The sequence below is a fragment of the Rhinocladiella mackenziei genome (genome assembly GCF_000835555.1).
Source record: "Rhinocladiella mackenziei CBS 650.93 unplaced genomic scaffold supercont1.4, whole genome shotgun sequence".
In the NCBI taxonomy this organism is placed as follows: domain Eukaryota; kingdom Fungi; phylum Ascomycota; class Eurotiomycetes; order Chaetothyriales; family Herpotrichiellaceae; genus Rhinocladiella; species Rhinocladiella mackenziei.
The window spans coordinates 1269412-1288582 of record NW_013550601.1 but is presented as its reverse complement, the minus strand read 5'-3'; the positions used below and the strand labels follow the sequence as shown (position 1 = coordinate 1288582).

The following is a 19171-nucleotide window of genomic DNA, read 5'->3' as shown; positions in this document are numbered from 1 at the left end:
CGCCTCACTTACCTCCCAGAACAAGTGGTCGACTGTTCTGCAGTCGAATCCTCCGCCAGAGCTGGAGGATTCTCCGTCCCATTCACAACGGCATTAAGAGAGAACTCTACCGTAGCGACCAGAGAGGGTTTGACAGCTTCGGTTTCCGTACTGCCACCTCCTTGTCACCACCGGCCGATCTCCTGGCCTCCTTTCTACTTCACCCACCACTATCTACGCTGCACAGCATCAACTGATTCCTCTCCCACAACCTTAGGCGCCCGAATATCGCGTCTCGCTAGAGGATACGCTTGTTACTTCACCATTTTCATCCGCCTGAATTAGCGACACCCTTGTTTTCACTCACTTAGCACTGGCTCCGCAACGGGGTTGCCGAGCACAACCAACTTGTTTGCCCATCCGCCACGCGATGAATATTCTCATTCCATACACTCGCATTTGAAGGCATTTGTTAAAGAGTTGGGGTTCTATGTGACATCCACAGACCAGATACTTCTTTAGACCTGGGAACGCATCATCGCACTTGCCAGGATCGACTTCTCTCAAGGCGCAGCCTGATCGGTGAAACATGGCGGACGAACCTCGACCCCGACTCTCACCTATTCACACTCGAAACCTCAGCACCGTCACCGTCGATTCGGACAGTTCAGATAGTTCTCCCGGCCCCGGGGATGATGAAGATACGGATTATTTTATGGCGCATGCCAACGACTCGCAGTCCTCAATCGGTGCCATCACAGCCATTCGGGATTGCGACGATGATGTTGACCTGGAACAAGTCCACCGCCTCTCCCCGATATCCAAGTTACCTCCCGAAATCCTTATCGCGATTCTCACCAAATTAACAACCACGGCAGACCTTCGAAGTTGCATGTTGGTATCCTATCACTGGGCTTTGTACACGGTTGGGATACTGTGGCACAGACCTCTTTGCAATAAATGGTCGAATTTACTGAACGTCGTGGAAGCATTGGGGAAAGGAGACAAGAGCTATTTTCCGTACCACGAGATGGTCAAGAGATTGAACCTATCGGCCCTCGCAGACAAGATCAGTGACGGAACGGTTCAGCCGTTTATGAATTGCAAAGGCATCGAACGCCTCACCCTGACCAACTGCTCAAGCTTGACGGATTTCGGTGTCGCCGGACTGGTTGACGGAAGTAAGAAACTGCAGGCATTGGACGTCACGGATTTGGATGCTCTGACTGATCGAACATTGCATGTGGTGGCGGAAAACTGTGCCAAACTCCAAGGTCTCAACATTACCAACTGCTCCAACGTGACCGACGAATCCTTGGTGGAGATTGCGGAACACTGCCGACAACTAAAACGACTCAAACTCAACGGTGTGGTACGGGCCACCGATGTTTCCGTCACTGCTGTCGCCAAAAGCTGCCGCTCAATATTGGAGATTGACCTGGCTGGCTGCCACGCGATCACTTCGGAATCCGTGACCGCCCTTCTCTCGCATCTGTCTCATCTTCGGGAGCTCCGCCTGGCGCATTGCATTGACATCAACAATTCGGCTTTCACCAACCTTCCTCCAAGACTATCCTTTGACGCTCTGCGCATTTTGGACCTCACTGCCTGCGAGCAAGTTCGAGACGAGGCGATTGCGAGGATTATTCCGGCGGCGCCGCGATTGAGAAACCTGGTATTGGCGAAATGCAGGCATATCACAGATCGAGCAGTTACATCCATCTGCAAATTGACCAAAAACTTGCATTACATTCACCTTGGTCATTGCATAAACTTGACGGACAATGCCGTCATTCAGCTGGTGAAAGCCTGCAATCGAATTAGATATATCGACCTGGCATGCTGTTCTCGATTGACGGATGCAAGTGTTCGTCATTTAGCACAACTACCCAAGTTGCGGAGAATCGGTCTGGTCAAATGCCAAAATTTGACCGATTCCAGTATAATGGCTCTGGCCCATGGTCCCCTTCTGTTCAGCCCGACCGGGAAAATTGGTGTTCCTTCACAATTTGTGTCGCTTGAACGAGTTCACCTCAGTTACTGCGTGAATTTGACTCTTAAGGTATGACGATCATTCATGTCGCAATTGTGACCGCTCACAAAAATAATAGGGGATTACCGCGCTGCTTCACAACTGCCCTCGACTGACACACCTCTCATTGACCGGTGTTCAAGCATTCCTCCGGGAAGACTTGACTCGATTCTGTCGTGATGCACCCGCCGAGTTCACTCATCCACAACGAGATGTATTCTGTGTCTTTTCCGGAGAAGGCGTTCAACGTCTTCGAGACTATCTGACGCGTCTGGCTCTGGACGAGGCACAACGTGAAGGTCGTGAAGCCATTGACGAAAGTCTGCTCGACGGAGTCGATAGCCCCAGCGCAGATACCATGTCCGATGATGGCACAATCGACGGAAACGATCACCTCATGGATCCTGTGTTGAACCCACACCGCCATGGCCTGTCCTTTGCCGGCACTTCCCGATCCCGACCTCGCCGTCGAAGCTTGCACGAACTCCCAAGCTACCATGTCGAAATGCCTCTATTGCCGTTTGATCAGGTTCAACAAGGGGGCCCGTGGACACCAGGGGCACCGTTCACCCACGACGGTCGCGCCGCGCTGGCACCGGCACATCTCAATCTCATGAATTCGAGCAGTCTATACCCACAGGAAGGCTATGAACGCCGATCTCGAAGTCCAGGAATACCACCAGGGTTTGATGTGGCTGGAGAATATGGTGAGCGTGCGAGGAGCTCATCCCGCACTCCATCTCGCAGACACACTTTGGAATCGGCATCCAGTCTCTTTGGCCCTTCTCCAGTTCCGATGCATGGGTTTAGCGAGAGCAGTTCCAGACCTCTCGAATTAGGACATTACTCCCATGATCCCAGAAGCTACTTTGGTGTTGACGATATGAGACACTTTCCAGGCTGGTCAAACACGAATTTGTTGGCGTCAGAGCATCCAAGAAGACAGATGCCGGGCCCAGCTCTCAGAAACCCGGGCGATGTACGGCATCCCTATCTCCGACCAGAACCTGGGTTCAGCGCGTTTGATGCAAATCACGAGGCAATAATGTCCACTATTCCGGGCAGTCGGTCGGGAAGCCGTCATCCTTCAAGATCCAACAGTCCACACATATCTCGGGTGGACAGTCGCTCCAGATTGAGCAATCTTCTAGCGCCACCACGGAGCTACTCGGCAACTCCACTCAGCCAGGGAGAAGCTGCAGGACGAAGTAGTAGGGCTGGGCGAAGCCGAGAAAGGTCGCGAATGGAAGAAGAGGCCCATCGGGAGGCCGTGTTGCGGGCACTGGCCGAAGCCGATGCGGCACAGCAATTACGGCCAGACTTACCTCGAACTGACTCAGATCGGCAAATTGAATTGCCTTTTTTACCCCCGGAACTAATAGAGCGAGTGACAGCAAGTCCAGCTACTCCGGCTATACCTTCAGCAGACTCGCGCTTTGCCGTTGGCGAGACCGCACCTGCTGAGGATCCCGATCACGATGTCACCATGACATAATAAACAGGATGAAACAATATTCTCGAAGAAGGAAAGGGAAACCCATTGAATACGAGCGACATGGATCGGGATGACACGGCGATGAAAACAATCTTTTATTAGCTTGCCGAGTAAAAGGATACAACTTGGACGGGCATCGTTGTTCGTTGCTCAAGAGCACGAATTAGAACTATTTGGCTGCAACAACATTGACGGGCAGGATCTTTTCAAGCAAGCAGGGAGTTGAGGGCATGGAGGAATGAAAGTCGACGACTTTCAAATCCGGAGCATTGTTTCAGCCCTCTTCAGACGGAACCATCTAACTCGAATGGAAACCCGAAATGGTCACAGGATATGGTTTGTTTAGCGTCGCATAGCATGTCAGCGAATATTTACTCTGAGCGATATTGTCAACGCATCAGGCCTCTTATGCAGGTTCATAGTCAACGTCTCACTTCGATTACGATCACATCCATGAGGTAAAGAATCCACGCGACCGAGATGGCTCTCTATAGTCATGCAAAAGACTCCAGGCGGTTGGTGCCTTGTGCCAAGTTCCCTCCATACACTCCTATTTCGTGCGTTCTCGCTCATAGTTGGCAAATCACTTTTCTGTCGGAACTTCGTCCGTCCTTCCAAACCAAAAGGTCCACTGTCGGATTCGTCGGTCGCCCATGGAATATGCGCATTACTACCCACGAGATTCACCCATGATCACTTGTTTGTTCCAACCATGCGCCGGTGGCTGTGAAATGAGTCTCAGAAACTCCTACAGCATACCGTGAAGCACCACGTTAATGTTCTCAAGAATGCGACCGCCAAAAAGGCAGGGTTTGAAGGACCTTTCGAATATTTCGACTTTGGAAAAGTTAGCGGAGGGCGCTTTCTATAAAAAGTTTGGAAAGATGACTTGTATCATCAATTGGCGAAACGCAAACGTGCTGCCGTTATTTCTTACGGTCAGACAATCACAGTTTCTCGCTCTCGATAAGAGTGTCCTGACATTTCAGCTACCCGAAATTTCAAGGCAATGCCTGAGCCAGCAAGAGCTCAAAGAATCCCAAGAGAGACTCGGCCACTAGAATTTGACAAAGTAAAAGATGCCAATCAAGGAACGAATCTTAGAGGGCATAGCAAACAAGCCCTCTACCAGCTAGCACCTACAGACCAAGCATCGCCCAGAGAGCTCCGGGGTCCCCAGCCTTTTTTTTCTATGAAGCCCTTGAATGCTTCATTGCTCATTTTCGGATGGACTCCTATTATGAACCAGTGGGCCGTAGCATGCAACAGATCCTTGGTTATTGCCATAAATACGGTTATAGCGTGTTTGCCAGAAGTTATTGATGGGAACTGCAGCCGCAGCCACCGCTTGGGCTTGGTGGGTTGGAGTCGGCGGCGGCATTCCTCATCTCTTGAGAGGCGTTGACATCCGATTCGACGATATTGTGGCCAGTACACCCCGCAGGAACTTCTGGCCGCCTGGCTAAAACTACGAAGATTCTTCTGGAGAGAAGTGCTAATGGGAACGTAAAGGGTTCCGAAACGACGAGACACCTTCGTGAAGCAGTTCAATCGTGCCATATTGAGATTGCAAAGATCCTCCAGGGTAATGGCGCCGATATAGAAGCAGAAGATTCTGAAGGGAAGACACCACTTCAACTGGCCGTTAGACTAGCAGAAACTGTATCGGTTCTCGTCAAAAAGCGTACCAGTTTCAATCAGTCTGGCCTTCAGGGGCTTATCTGGAAGCCGACGTGGACTGGGATTTCGAGGAAGGGTTGGCACTTCTTGAGACTAGAAGACTTTTTTGACGATACTCAAGAACAAAGAAGTTGATCAACGTCTATTTGGTTTGGTGGGCCTGACGAACGCACTGACACGAATGGAAACTGGAATCCAATGCTGTTGAATTCCCGAGCAAGGCGTGTGTATTGAAAGAATGAAACCTGCTTTTTGTTCTCATCCTGGCTGCAACCGAAAGCTAAACTGGCGAACTGGATGTTTCTTCGCATCAAGATCAAGAATCAGAATATCGTGCAACAATGAGAGATTTGCAGTGTACTCCGGGGATGCTTTCTTCTCATCTCACCTACGTAAATTCAGCAAGAGCACCAACACTTAAGAGAATGCCACCGCTTCGCATCCGAATCTCCAGCGCCTCGTACGCCAAGAACGACATCGGATTGACATGGCAGACCGGGGTATATTTGCCCAGGACGATCCCAGTTAAGGCGCTTTCAGAATACACTAGATATTTGGTGAAAGAGTAGACATTACCACATTACCACAATGTCACGCGACGAACCTCAGCTTGTTCTCGGCCAGCAAGGGGGTTACTTGTTCTGATTTCGATCCCGCAAATCAGGTACATTGGACAACTCTTCGGAGAAGATAGGCTCGACAAGGAATGAAGACAAAGTCATGCAAGGCCGCCTGCCAACCTCCTATCAGGGAGCTTAACCGCCTCGGAAAGGTATTCGGGAAGTACAGCCGAGCCCGTTCACGCCCGACATTCAAGTCATTACGCCGGCGTTTCATGATCTGGTGGGGAAGGCCAAGTTAGAGGAGCCTCTCGGCGGCAGAGGAGTGGAGTGGCAAGCAGATTGACACGTCGTGGCCCTCTGCTGTACAGTATACGCGCTTTAGCGCCCGGGTAAAATATGCTACTGCTTTTTATACACAGAGCACGCATGTTTCGGGCCAATGGCAGACGCAAGCGGACCAAAGGCATCATTACCACTAGGATACCGCATGCAGTAAGCGCTGACCGACCCACATCAGGATGCTAATAATAATTCGAATTGCCTAGACGTTGAAAACTCCCTCAGAGCGTATGGTTGCTATCAAGGCAAAGAAAGCACATAAACCTTGATCCCTCTTGATCGGTTGGCATGGCTAGAAGAATGGTCTTCCATCTCGAATCCCCTGGTTTCTCGCCCTCACCCTCCCAGAATGTTCCCCGATTCTTCTCCTGTCCTCGGCAATAAGCTGCTGCTTGTAACATGTCTGTTAATTCTGATCAGGAGAGCTTCTTCACAGCAGCAACAGCAGCAGCTGGTTGGCTGCGATGTGCTTGGCTGTCAGACCGACGGGTGTACCTTAGGCAACACTACCAATGCCTTGCTGGGAACGGCGTCTTTCAACACCAGCATCTCGCCCGATGGCCCGCTCACATGGACGGTGGGTGTCTCGACAGAAGAGCCCTCGAATAATGCCACCCAGGCCCTCTTCACCAAAAACTTTTACCTGGGATACCCACCTTCGTTAGATCTTGCCAGCGCATCTGATTTCTCCGGGTGTGCCTTAATCTTCGAAGGCATCGCCAAAAGTCTCCCCCTGAACAGCATAACTCAGTATGGCACGGTCACTTGTGGTGAGACACTGCAGGATGCCTGTGTGAACGACCTCGTGTCTCAGGCTCAGCAGCAGGTACAGACACTTCGTACTGCGGATGGAACCAACAGCACCACTGTCTGTGCTTCATTGCAGCCAGTGATTGAAAGATCGCCGCCACCTTCATGTCAATCAATTGCCCAAGTAACCTGGGGGTCTATCATTGCAAAGGGTATGTATCCTTAAATTCGCAACTCCGGCCCTTCAAATCTTCATTAACGTCGATCTCCAGAGATAACCGGTCCAGAAGCAACGCTCAGCCCCCTCTCGCAAACCTCATGCCATCCATCGACCGGTGGGCCCAACTATAAGGTTGCCTTGATAGAAAGTCAAACAGTGACATCTGAATCTGTGTCTAGCGACCCGGCACCGTTCTATTACAGCATCGCACCAATTTTGACAGTACTTTACAATCCAGTTGGGTCAGGGTCTCAGCCATCGAACCTTCCTGAGGCGCGCCTTTCTTGTCTAAAAGTCGTGGAAGATTCAACATTGCAACAAACTACCACTAATGCTGCGACCACGACAAAAATCCCGACTTTCCTTAATCAGCTCAGGCTCACAGTAATGATAATCTTGATCATGAGCATTTTTACATTATCCTGAGGGACCAAATTTTTTCCACACCTTTTTTTTTTGGGTCTTTTTCAAATTTTAGGGAATTGGTTCAAGAAGCAAATGGATCGACTTTCAGATTGGTCTTGCATTTGCCGGTTCTTAAACTCGACCACCTCCCACTTGAAAGAAATCAGTTGTTGGCACGGTGGAACGCCCAAGCAAAATGGCTTACCACCGGCCACAGGCCTTCAACACCCATGATGGAGGATCTGGTCAAGCCGATGAGTCATATCAGGGCCAGAAGGATTGGCCTCCCTTCTCAGATCAAATGAGAGGGTTGAAGAAGCACATCCTTGAGAAAATCCAGGGACAGATAGACTAGGAGCATGAGAGGTGTCTTTCTTTCATACGGACCGTGTCTCATGGGAGGCTAGTCTGGATTATGCATACCTGGTTGCCTCGTTGCATAGTTATCGGAAATAGTAGCCGTTGCATCACTTGAGCATCCTGATGCTTGCATTTGAGAAACAAAACTCACTGAAACACTCTGCACTAGACCATGTCGAAGTCTGTTCGACCGTGATGGCTGTCGATACACTCCCAGATCTGCTCGTGTTCATCTTAGGGATCTTACCCTGACCGTCGCCTGAGTGTACGTAAAGGTCCAAGACAGTTCCAAGCTCATGCAGAGCAAAATCCACTTGAATTTTGGCGAAGCCATCCATACTCTCCTGAATGATCTACCGTACATAAATCTGCGCGATCTTGGCAATCGCCCCCCCGTAAAGGACGACTCCTCATTGAGATGTTCAGATAACTCGAGCTCATCTTTCAGCATTTCTCTCTTGCTGACCTATTCGTTTCTTTCGCCTCGTCCTTGTTGGGCGTGGCGCAAACTGAAGCTCAGAGAGCAAGATGGTTCATCCCAATCTGTCAGTCATATCTTCACGTCGAAGCTGGCGAACCCTCCAACGCCGGAATAGACTTGATTTCTTCTCTTCGAAATATCCGCAGTCCCGGTCGTTTGCCCAGAAGCCGTCCCTACTCCGAGTAACTCAACCGATATTACGACCTCAATTACCCTTCCTTCATCCGGTATCACGGACAGCAATAGCTCAAGCCCAAGTCGGGCGATTTATTTCCACAGAACGAAAGCAACGCTGGAAAGAACAATTACGACGCCAATTACGTTTTCACGCATACCTCTGGCCATCAGTGATACTTCTAGCCATCCTGGCGCTAGGTATCCATCATACCAAACTTGAACGAGATTATCCAACTCCGCGAGAATGGACATTTTGGAGTCGATGGCTGTTGCGCGACGCAAAATATACCGAGCTTGGAGAAGAGGCCAAAATAGACCGGATCTTTACAGATTGGTCGAAAGCTGGGCGTTTATACCAGGAACTCTTAGCAAGATTGGAGAGCGAAGACTTTGATGGGAAGTTCTTGATGAGGGGGGGCTCTGTCATATGGCCATCCGCCGATGGTGTACAGGAACACCAAGTCTTCGACATTAGTCCAAAGACTGAGCAATGGCGGCGGGGCTACCACGACGCTCTAATGGGAGCCGGACGTGTGGCAGAGCATCTGGATGGAATGTGTAGGAGAAAAGGAGAAGCTCGGGGACGGGTGTACTCACGTGAGAACATTCCCGGACCAAACAACCCACGACCTAAACCACTACCATGGGACAAGAAGAAGGGACATGAAACTCCTCCCACCGCGGAGGAGGTTGAAGATGCCTTCCCATCCCCAGAGTCTTTTTATCGCAGAATTTTGAACACTCGAGGGTTTGACACCCGACAACGACTCGACGCAGCTATGGCGTACGCCGATTGGATGGCTTTCAAAGGCGATGCTGACTCTGCAGAACGAATCTATCGTCAGGCTTTAGGCATTGCTCAGTCAGGATTGCCCGCCGGAAGGCCCGACGTCGTGGATCGTCACACCGGAATCATACTCAAAGAAAGAGAGGACGCCGTCACGGACAATATCTTGAAAGCAAGTACTGCCATGGGCGTTGATTATGCCCGGATTGGAAGAGTCGATAGAGCTTTGCCAATATTCCTCAGTGTTCTGAAGGCCCGGAAAATCCTCCCTCCATCTCCACCCGAGGTGGCGGGGACGGAGGCCCGGCGGACGAACGAGAGTCAAGGGCTCTGGCCGTACATAGATGCGCTGAAGGACTGGATCATTGAGCGACCATACCCTCCCCCTCCGCCCAGCGGGAACGAAAGACCCTTTCACACACTGAAGGAAGCTTGTGAAGAAGTGGCATTAATGACTTACATTGGAGAAATTCTCTTTGCCACAAGTCAGAGCGAAAGAGAAAAAGGCCTCAGCTGGACCAGGGATAGTGTTGAAGCAGCTGAAGCCGTGATGTGGGTCATGGACGAACGACGAGAGCAAGATGGAAAAGAAAGGTGTCGCCAGTGTCTTGAAACAGGTCTACAGAACTGGAAAGATATGGCGCGACAAATGGCTCATCTCGCTGCAAAGAAAGAAAAGGAAGCTGAAAATGGGTCGGGTCTGTTGGGACTTGGCCTCGGAAAAGCACAACAAATTGACAAGGCTCGCAAAGAGAAACAGAGATGGGAGGAAGAAAATTTACAGATTGAGTTAAGAAGGGAAAAAACATTGCCCTTGATACGACCTTTGCGAGCTCCTGTAGCGGCGGGAGGTTGGCTGTCTGGCCTTTTTTGAGAGTGAGAATGCCACCAAAATTGAACGCAAGAATGAGACGATGATTGAATGAAGCGATCCATGTCCATGGCGGTTTATCTCTCTTCAGACACAGGCAGGGAGACAAAGGTATTCATGGCGTTTAAGGAGAGCGTGCATATCGAAGCAGCAACACGAGGTGTCGAGTCACTAGGCACATGGAATATGGGCATACACGCGACCAAATACGACGGTATACATCTCGACCTCAAAGGGAACTTGGGCCAAAGCCATGAGAGTGGTGAATTTATTAGATGTGAATGCATGGTGATACGTGGAGGTGAAAACGAATCGAACAGAAAAATGTGCGACTCCGAAGTGGTCAAAACTCTAGACTAGTGTGTCAACCGCAGGTCCGAGCTAGCCACACATACCTACGGGTACTCAGTTAAATCGAGAGGTTCCGAGTGAAATGAAAACGGGCTTGAAACACCAAAATCAACGTTCTACCATCTTTTTGACTCGAAGTAAAGTTCACGTATCAAATCTGTAAGCTTACACCGCGTGCGAAGTCTTATTATTGGCAACGCCCGCAGCGCAGACGTAAGATCTAGGTTAGCTTTTCCTTCTATTCATTTCGATAAATCTGCTATGGCACGCTAGGTACCCTGTACGCTGTGCCGAACGTCCCAAAACAGCTTTCTCTTTTCTTCCTCTCAAGCTTTCTTCCACAATATCCATCCGGTCACATCAATCCTAGCCCAAAGCAACAACAGGCCGGTGACAAAGATGGAAATACCGCTGAACAACTGCACACCAAGCCAACCGCCGGAGCTGCTCAGGATAGCACCCGACACCGGCGTCCCCATCAACAAGCCAAAGGCCGAGATGAAGAAACACTGACCCATGCGGGTGCCGAGTTTGCGCATATCCGCCGTCAACGTCACAACGGCCACGGGCGGCATAGACACGAAGCCGCCGGAAAAGAACCCATAGAGCATCGCAAAGGTAAGTGTGCCGCCAAAATTCGTAATCCCGATCCAAATCAGTGCGAGAATGCCCGTGATCATAGAGCAGGGAATCAGCACGTTCAAGGGGCCCGTAAAATCGGCGACGAAATTAGGGACGATGCGGCCCGGTATACTCGCTGCGTTGAGGATCGGGAGAAGGTAGAACCCCACATTCTCGCTCGTGATGCCCTTTCCGATCGCGTACGGTTGGATATAGTACACCGGCCCATAGAAGCCGACGAACCCAAAGAACATGGCGGCGCAAAACAAAACATAGGGGATTTCCTTGAACGCGGCTAGGTCGGTCAGGTGTCGTTTATGTTTGGGGATGATGCGCGGTTTCATCACCAAGACGGAAAACCAGACCGTCGCGAAGGAGATGAAGCCTATCACCCGCGTAGCCCAGCCGAAACCTAACTGCTGCTCGACCCGACGGAAGACGATCGGGTAAATGACGCCGCCGAGACTCGAGCCCGAGGCGGCGATGCCGTTCGCCAGAGCCTTGCGTGTGGAGAAGTACTGTGGCAAAATCGCGACGGAGGGGATGAAGATACATCCGTTGCCGATGCCGATGCAGAACGCCTGCGCCAGCATCGTCTGCCAGTATTCTTTGGCGAGGCTGGTCATCATGAAGCCGAGCGGGATAAGAATGGCGCCTGTCGTGATGAGGGCGCGAAAGTAGCCGGCGTCGTAGGCCGGGCCGGTGATGACGCCGATGAGAAGAAGGAGAAAGGCTTGGATGGAGCCGATCCACGAGATGTTGCTGGGTGGTTCGTGCCAGAGCGGGTTGTTTTCGTAGTACGTTTGGAACACGCCGAAGGCGTTGACGGTGCCCCTATACACACAAAGAGCAGAGGTGTCAGATTCCCCTCCCGTCTAGATCGAGGTTGGTGAAAAAGTAAGGGAGCCAGACAGGGTGAAGACAGGGGTGAAGACATTGGGCGACTCACCAGCTGTTAAAGAACAGGAAAAAGGATCCCATCACTTGGAGCCAGGCGTAGAGGCCGCCGTTGGGGGGAGGGCCAGGGTCATCCGCAACGTTTGTGGTGGAGGATGTTATGTTGACTGGCTCAGGTGGTGAATGGGAAATGTTGGCTTCGGCATCGAGAGCCTTGTCAAGTGTCGACTCGGCCCGGACGGGGACAAGTTGGGAAGATGGAAAGTCTCTTTCCACCGTTTTTTCTTTCTCGATTTCAATTTCGAGCTCGTCGTCCGGGATGGTGGATGAGCTCATGATGGGGCTTCAACGAGCTAGGATGTCTTCAGCCCAGGCTGGCCACAGAGATGGGATATCTGCTAAATATGGAGGTCTCGGTGTGTATACAGCTGAACACGGCTCTCGCCGTGACGATTCAGCAAGATCAAGATCAGATCTCGATGGCGCTTGCATAGCTCGAGTCTAACAGAACACTTAGAACGTCGAGATAAGGGAAATGAAGAGAAGCCAGAGGTTGGAAGAGAAAGAAAAACTCCGTCGCGTTTTGCGAAAAGAGGAAAAGTGGGCAGGGGAAGGGAAAACGGTGTACAAATCCCACATCCTGACTGAGGCAGGGGGTGTTGATCTGATGTGATGATATTAAAGCGGGGGACAAAGTCCGCGGCACACTCCGTACATACAAAACCGAAGCATGGAGAAGCTGCTGAAGATCACATCTGTCTTACAAAGGGAGGGCGTACATTGTGCCCCATAGCTGATGTACGAGAGAGGAGAAGAAGGGAATTGCCCCAAAGGCTGGGTGGTTTGGGTGCCGAATACCCGTGGCCTGTTCGGCTTGGACTTAATCCCGATGTATCAATCCGGAGATATTGTATGAGGAATGGTGGTATTCATGAGTCATAGAGATCAAAATCACCACTAAGAAGAGAGGAGGAGCGCTGGAAGGCATCTGTTACCCTGTCTACGATCGGCATATAACACCATTAGAAAAGATGGAGCATTCGAGGCCATTGTCCTCACATCCTGATTCCCTTTTACAGAAAATTGACACATACTCATCCGACATTCGTACCTTTCAGATCGAAGAAAAGGACTGGTTTCGCATCTGGCCGCTCATATATTCCTCGCAGTCATGGCACTTGAGATCCCGAATCTGTCTCTATAACAGCAACAAACCAACCCGCCCGACGTGACGCTGCCAAGTCAGGCTGAGCCGCGGCAAGCGCATCCTGAAGCCCGTCGATGTATTCGTCTATCCACGTGGTCTGCATGCCCTGAAGGAAAGGACCAGTTCCATGACAAGCTCATTGTCTATCGAGTTTCTCAAGATCAGTATCGACGGACATAAAGAACGGAAGAGGATGAATGCAGGCTCGCGTTCGTGCCCGCGCGTCCCGATTGACCATGGCCGGTCCCAATGGAGAGAAAATTACCCTAGCTCTCGGATGTGGCATTGGAAGAACCCATCCGATGAGCCACCACATTGGAGCATCGTGCTTCTGAGTCCCGTAGAATACTCCTCTGGAAAGTGGCACGCATGATGCAAAGAACACGTCCAGTCACTTTTGACTAGGTGGTCATGCGGCATTCTCGTTCCCCTCTGGTTCACAGGAACCAGCGTTGTAGAGTGATAGAGTAATAGCCCACGACAATGAGTGTATCGTAGCAGCGATCAAGGAAGTCCAAAGTCTCGTAGGATCAAGTTCTCTGTTCGGCAACATTGTCTCGTCAGGAAAATTCACAAGGCTGTGAAAGGCAACTGGGTCGCTCTTCTCGCTCGTGATTGAATCTGCTGCACGGAAGGTATTACGACGGTCCATATTTATACGGATTTAAGGAGTCTTCCCTTCATCCATCCACACTCGAGACGATAAAAAGAGAGGCCGATGAACGAGTCGAGTCGAATCTCTGGGCAGACGACCAAACCAGATGAAACATCTCCGCCCCCTCTCTTCAGCTTGAAACACCGCTTCAAACACCCCCTTGATCACTGCCACCGTTGGACACTTAAACGCCCAACGGCGCATCGGAGGTCCATGACGTTAACACTTGTCGAGCATTGCGCGATCGTCCTCGAATTCACTGGGCCTCGTTGCACCTCGTCCTCTTTGGCATTTAGGCGCGTTGACAAGAATAGCTCCGCCCGGACCCGGGAAGAGATCACGACCTCTGCGTCGACCTCGGTATACGTCGTGCATCGACTCTGGAGTGGACGAGGATGCACCTGCGCTTGTCAAGGCGACCCGACGTTGGTGCAATGAGCGAGGCAGAGGTCGGAGGTCAAGCCCAGATGTGTCTGTGGCATCTGCCGCTGACCAGCCTGAGCCTTCTGAAGGGCAAAAACAAGGCAGAAGTTCTGCGGACAGAATACATATGGGCCGTCGCCGTGGATGCAGAGGAAGACATCTCCTGATTCTCTTCTTTTCCTCTGGCGTTGAGTGTCAATATCGTCGTCACAGCTTGTATTACAGTCCATATTGTTCATTGCGCTGGACGCTCCCTTCCCTGTCACATTTCTTCTGGTCGAGCTCACTCTTCCACCAGCAGGATCTGAATCATAATCCCTAATCGTCACCGTCAATACACTCCTTCGAGATGAGATTCGCCGTTCGACGAGTCAGCACCAGCGATGGCTTCCCTATCTCCCAACCGCAAAACCAGCGACAACCACGGTTTCCGCCTCCTCCGTCACAACTCCAAAAACCCGCACTCCGTCGCCTTCACAAATTCCGCACCATCGTCCTCCCAATCCTCCTGGCGATGGTGTTCACAACTCTCATCCTGGGGGCCATCTACGCCTACTGCGTGGCCAAACCACACACCGACATCGCAGATCAACTGGCCATAGACAGCAACGCGGAAGTGGACAGTTCCCTTTTCGGCCGACGACGGTCTCTCTTAACGTCTCGAGAGACCACTTCTACCACCAACTCCTCAAGTCTCAACGGCTCCTCTTTATCGCAAGAAGAAGAAAGAGAAGACCGCGAGTCCGAAGTCGCCCTCATGTTCTACACGCTCACTACACCGATCGTGAGCCTCGTGCACCTCAGCTTCGAACTGATCATGCACCATCACACGCCTCAACACTTATCGTTGCGCAGCATCTACGCTACCTTCCTGGTTTCGTCGTCGCTCCTCGCCGCCGGCTGGCTCACGACGCTCTCGTTCTGGATGCACTGCGAGATCCCGCCACTCAACAAGTCGGGCCAGAGCGTTTGTCCCGTCCAAGTGCGCGGGCATTTCATGTACGGCATCCACGAGGTCAGCGTGGCGAAGGCGGTCGTGGGATGGATTGTCTTTCTGCTTTACGCTGGCCACTTAGTGTTATTGACCATGGGCTTTCGAGCCCAGCGCCGTGTCTGGAAAGTTAGCGGTGCTGACGCCAGGGACGTGGAGCTTCCCCAAAATCCAGCCAGAGAAGTCATCCGTGTGGGAATCGATGGAGCATTGAGCAAGGAACTTGCTGGGAAATAAAGCTCCCGGGCGGCGGTGACTCTATGCCTCCGTTTATAGGATTTTGGGTGGTTCTAACGAGGACCGGATATAGGGCAGGCCGTGGTACGTTCGAGTTTCAACATGCCAACTTTTACTTGTCTTCTGTCTGCAGGAACCCTAGATGCATTGTCCAGGCGTTTATACTGATATGTTATGATATTCTACCCAAACATACTGCGAGCACGCTTTGCGGTTGATCTATCTATATCGAGTCGCTCCTTTATTGCTTATGTCATGACCATGAATGTTACGCTTTTATTAAGAACGGTTTGGGCTGCGCGTCCTGGGAGACGACGCATGGGTCACCGGCTGGAACACATCCATTGATGTGCTGAGAATCGTTAGAGGATAGAGCAAACGAATAGAATGAGTTGAATACGACTAATGATTGGACAAGCACCGTGTGCATGAATCCGATTGTCAATTCGATTTGCTTGCTTCTGTGACACCGAGGTGGACACGAGACTTCAGAGGCGGGAGAACGGAGGAGGGCATCTTTGAGAATGGTCCTGGCTCTGGCGTTTTGTCTTGCCCGGCCAAGTCTGCAGATACCTACGGGTACATCACGGCCATAACCGTGGCCATGCTCTTCCCCAAACATCCATTTGGTATGTCATCCTCAATAGGCCTTCTTTTCCCTTTCTTTTGATACAGATCCCTCGCTCCTCCCCACCAATGGCCGAAAGGAACTTCAATCGATCAATGGTCTCAGCAAACTAAGCCTTGACCTTTTTGCCTTCTTCCTTGCCGCCGGGCTGGATACGGGCCATCATCTCTTCGCGCTGCATGAGGTGCCCGACCCGCTCTAATAATCCCAACAGCCCTTTCATGCTGTTGCTCCATTCATCGAGCACCTCGTCAGGCCCGCGCTTGACTTCGAAACTTACTACTCGCGCTGGTCGGTCAATGCGCGCGTAGACCGTCTTCTTGGTCACAAGATCGGAGATGTATTTTTCGGTTTCTTCTTCAGACAGGTCGAGGAGTTCGGTGAGTCGGGGGAACGAGATGCGTGTGTAGTACTTGGCGACAACCCGGACGTTGTGCTCAATGACACGATGACGAAGGGCATCGTAGCGAGTGTGAGCTTTCGGATCATGGGCATCAGGGGTCTTGGAGAATATGTCGGTCGAGCAGAGATGGTCACCGTACTGTTGCTCGACCATGGGCCAGCGCATAAGTTCAGGGATAGTGAACTGTTTCAGCAATGCCGCGTCCTTGGGGACCTCGGAATTGCGGGAGTCTTGGTAGATACGGTGAAGCAGGTCCGATTGTTCGTTGTCATAAGGAGCAAGGAGGACAAAGTAAATCACCCGTTGGAGGACGGCGCGCAGTTGTTCGGGGTTGTTCTCCACCGATTCTGTGTCCAGGACCTGTCGGTAGTGTTTGCAGACTTCAAGGTATTTATCCTCGTGCTTAGCCAGGGTGATTTGTTGTTCGTAGTATCGCAATTTCAGGTCGGTCACGTCCTCTTCCTGTTCCGGAGCGGGTTCGTCCGCCGACCTCTTCTTCTCCTTCTCTTCTCGTTCTTTCTTCTCCTTCTCCAATTGTTCGGGAGTCTTCTTGGCTTTTCGGGCGAAATACCTCGTGCTAATCTTTCGACTGAGAATGCCCGCTTGTGTCCAGTCCCCATTTTGTATACACAACGCCACTTGCTCCAGGATGAATTCGGTCTTTTCTCTTCGGGTCATCGATCCAAACGTTTCGACTTGAAGTTCGCACAGGATGTCGCATGCTGATTGGATATCGCCTCGGTCTTTCTTGATGTCGGACAGGATTCGGGTAATCCGGGCCCGTTCGACCTCAACGAAGATCTCGTCCTTGTCAGTCCCCTGTGCAGGATCATGTTTGGGAATCGACCAACCTTGCCCTCGGTCACCGTCCGTAACGCCTCAATCACGCCGAGTTTTGTTTCCAAGTTGGGGGTGTCATTGAGAAATCCCATAACGGTCTGCACCATATTGGTAATGGCTTGTTTAAGTTGACCATGTTTCTTGGACAGCAGCAGGACTTGTTCGTTGAGTAAACTCCAGTCTCCCGCGTCTTTACATATCGTGACAATTGTAATTAAACAACGGGACGTAGAAGCAAGATCTGAGGCCTGAATTGCCCGTCAGTCAGGCTGGGCTGTGGGAGGACTTGGGTGCGCGTACCTGTCGGGCTTGTTTTTCGAGGAGCAGGATTTTGTCAATCCCCCTTTGGATATCTTTCTGTAAAGGAGTCAACATCGATATCCATTGACTCTGCTATGACGTGGCTACCTTGGCCAATGCCTCCGCATCAGGAAGAATCTTGTCTGCTTCATTGGTGAAGTCCTTCTCCGGTTTGAAGAGGGTTCCGTCCGACATTTTGGCCGATGGGAAAGACGAAAAGTGTGTCGGATGCCTGGATCGAGATGGTCGAAAGAAGCGATATCAGGATAAAGGAGACAGAAATCGAGGGAAAGAGAGCGAGGGTCGTCTCTCGAGTCTTGTATTTTGTCCGCAACGCCGCCAAATCGAGCTTCGACTGTTGCCACTTTGACCAGGCCTCTCTCTTGACGCGTTCCTTGGCTCCAAGCTTCACGTGCCTGCAGGCCCATCGACACCTTGCTGCTTTAAAACCTGATCCTCCTCCCTTCTTACTGCCTCCAACTCAACCTTCACATTTCCTACGGCAACCGACCTTCACTACGCACAGCATCAAGAGGAAGATACCAAAAATTGGCAAGAAACTGTTCGAAACGGTCATTCTCATCCGATGGATAGACTACTCGGCACGTGAATCTGCCACCTGGGGTTGCAACCTCGTCATTGAGAACACCCTACATTTGGGTATCATTGCATGCCGGACTCACTCAATTCTCCAAGGACCGGGTGTCGCTTCTATCAGCGGCGGAGCAGAATGGGCGCCGATCGGCTTCATTTGCAGTGCAGAAATGGCTGCTGTTGAGCAGGAAATGAATGAATTGCACGATGTGATGTTTGAGTTTCGTTGTCGATGTTCTGGCCATGAAATGAAAAGCGGGCATCTTTCAATACTATCTAGGTAGAACAGCGCCCTAACCCTTGGATGAATCTTTATCACCCATGAAGAATGACCCATCCATATTCTCCTTCAACGTATCGGCGAGTTTTTGAATATGGGGAGCAACGGCATCAAAAGCTTTTGGCCCACCCTGATCGCGTGCAAGTATGCTCCAGCGACATGCCAATGCAGTTTTCGTGGTCTGCCCTAAAGTACTTTGCCGAAGGCGGGTTGACCAACGAGGGCGTTCCGGGGATATAGACAGGGCGCATGATGCTTTCGATTTCCGACGTGATGGCGTTGGCACGCGCGGGAAAATAGGGCGAGTCTAGGTGCAAGAGCGGGCTGGGTTAGAGGGACCCAAGTCTTTTGGCGGTGCTCTCGGAGTCCATTACAAATTAGCCTGGGGATAGGCGGACTGTGGTGGATGTATATGCCCACGGGGTCGTGGATGGATCATTGGGTGGTACGCCGACTGAGCTGAGGGTGGGTTCGAGATCTAGGTAGTCGACCTTCTATGCGGTATACGGCAGTTGTTTATAGTCGAGGACAAGGCATGCTGATTTGCAGGTATCCACAGTTAGCATGTTGGTGCTGGGGAACGAGAATGGGCAAGTGAACTTGCT

The 19171-nt window shown here is 51.3% G+C and overlaps 6 protein-coding genes across 6 annotated transcripts; 4 read left to right on the top strand and 2 right to left on the bottom strand.

Annotated features, from left to right (window-relative positions):
- Positions 1-568: 568 nt before the first annotated feature.
- Positions 569-3506, top strand: Z518_05596 (uncharacterized protein; the record flags this gene model as incomplete). Its single annotated transcript, XM_013416408.1, has 2 exons — positions 569-2041; positions 2091-3506. 2 exons carry the CDS (start codon positions 569-571, stop codon positions 3504-3506), a joined length of 2889 nt encoding a protein of 962 aa, XP_013271862.1.
- A 2931-nt stretch (positions 3507-6437) lies between these two features.
- Positions 6438-7064, top strand: Z518_05595 (uncharacterized protein; the record flags this gene model as incomplete). The annotated part of the gene is made up of 1 exon (XM_013416407.1): positions 6438-7064. One exon carries the CDS (start codon positions 6438-6440, stop codon positions 7062-7064), a length of 627 nt encoding a protein of 208 aa, XP_013271861.1.
- Positions 7065-8351: 1287 nt separating this feature from the next.
- Positions 8352-10142, top strand: Z518_05594 (uncharacterized protein; the record flags this gene model as incomplete). Its single annotated transcript, XM_013416406.1, has 1 exon — positions 8352-10142. One exon carries the CDS (start codon positions 8352-8354, stop codon positions 10140-10142), a length of 1791 nt encoding a protein of 596 aa, XP_013271860.1.
- Positions 10143-10816: 674 nt separating this feature from the next.
- Positions 10817-12344, bottom strand: Z518_05593 (uncharacterized protein; the record flags this gene model as incomplete). Its single annotated transcript, XM_013416405.1, has 2 exons — positions 10817-11945; positions 12061-12344. The coding sequence occupies 2 exons, from the start codon at positions 12342-12344 to the stop codon at positions 10817-10819; spliced, it is 1413 nt and encodes a 470-aa protein (XP_013271859.1).
- Positions 12345-14642: 2298 nt separating this feature from the next.
- On the top strand, positions 14643-15521 carry Z518_05592 (uncharacterized protein; the record flags this gene model as incomplete). Its single annotated transcript, XM_013416404.1, has 1 exon — positions 14643-15521. One exon carries the CDS (start codon positions 14643-14645, stop codon positions 15519-15521), a length of 879 nt encoding a protein of 292 aa, XP_013271858.1.
- Positions 15522-16258: 737 nt separating this feature from the next.
- Z518_05591 (uncharacterized protein) lies at positions 16259-17887 on the bottom strand (the record flags this gene model as incomplete). The annotated part of the gene is made up of 4 exons (XM_013416403.1): positions 16259-17353; positions 17404-17640; positions 17693-17749; positions 17801-17887. 4 exons carry the CDS (start codon positions 17885-17887, stop codon positions 16259-16261), a joined length of 1476 nt encoding a protein of 491 aa, XP_013271857.1.
- Between the last annotated feature and the right edge of the window lie 1284 nt (positions 17888-19171).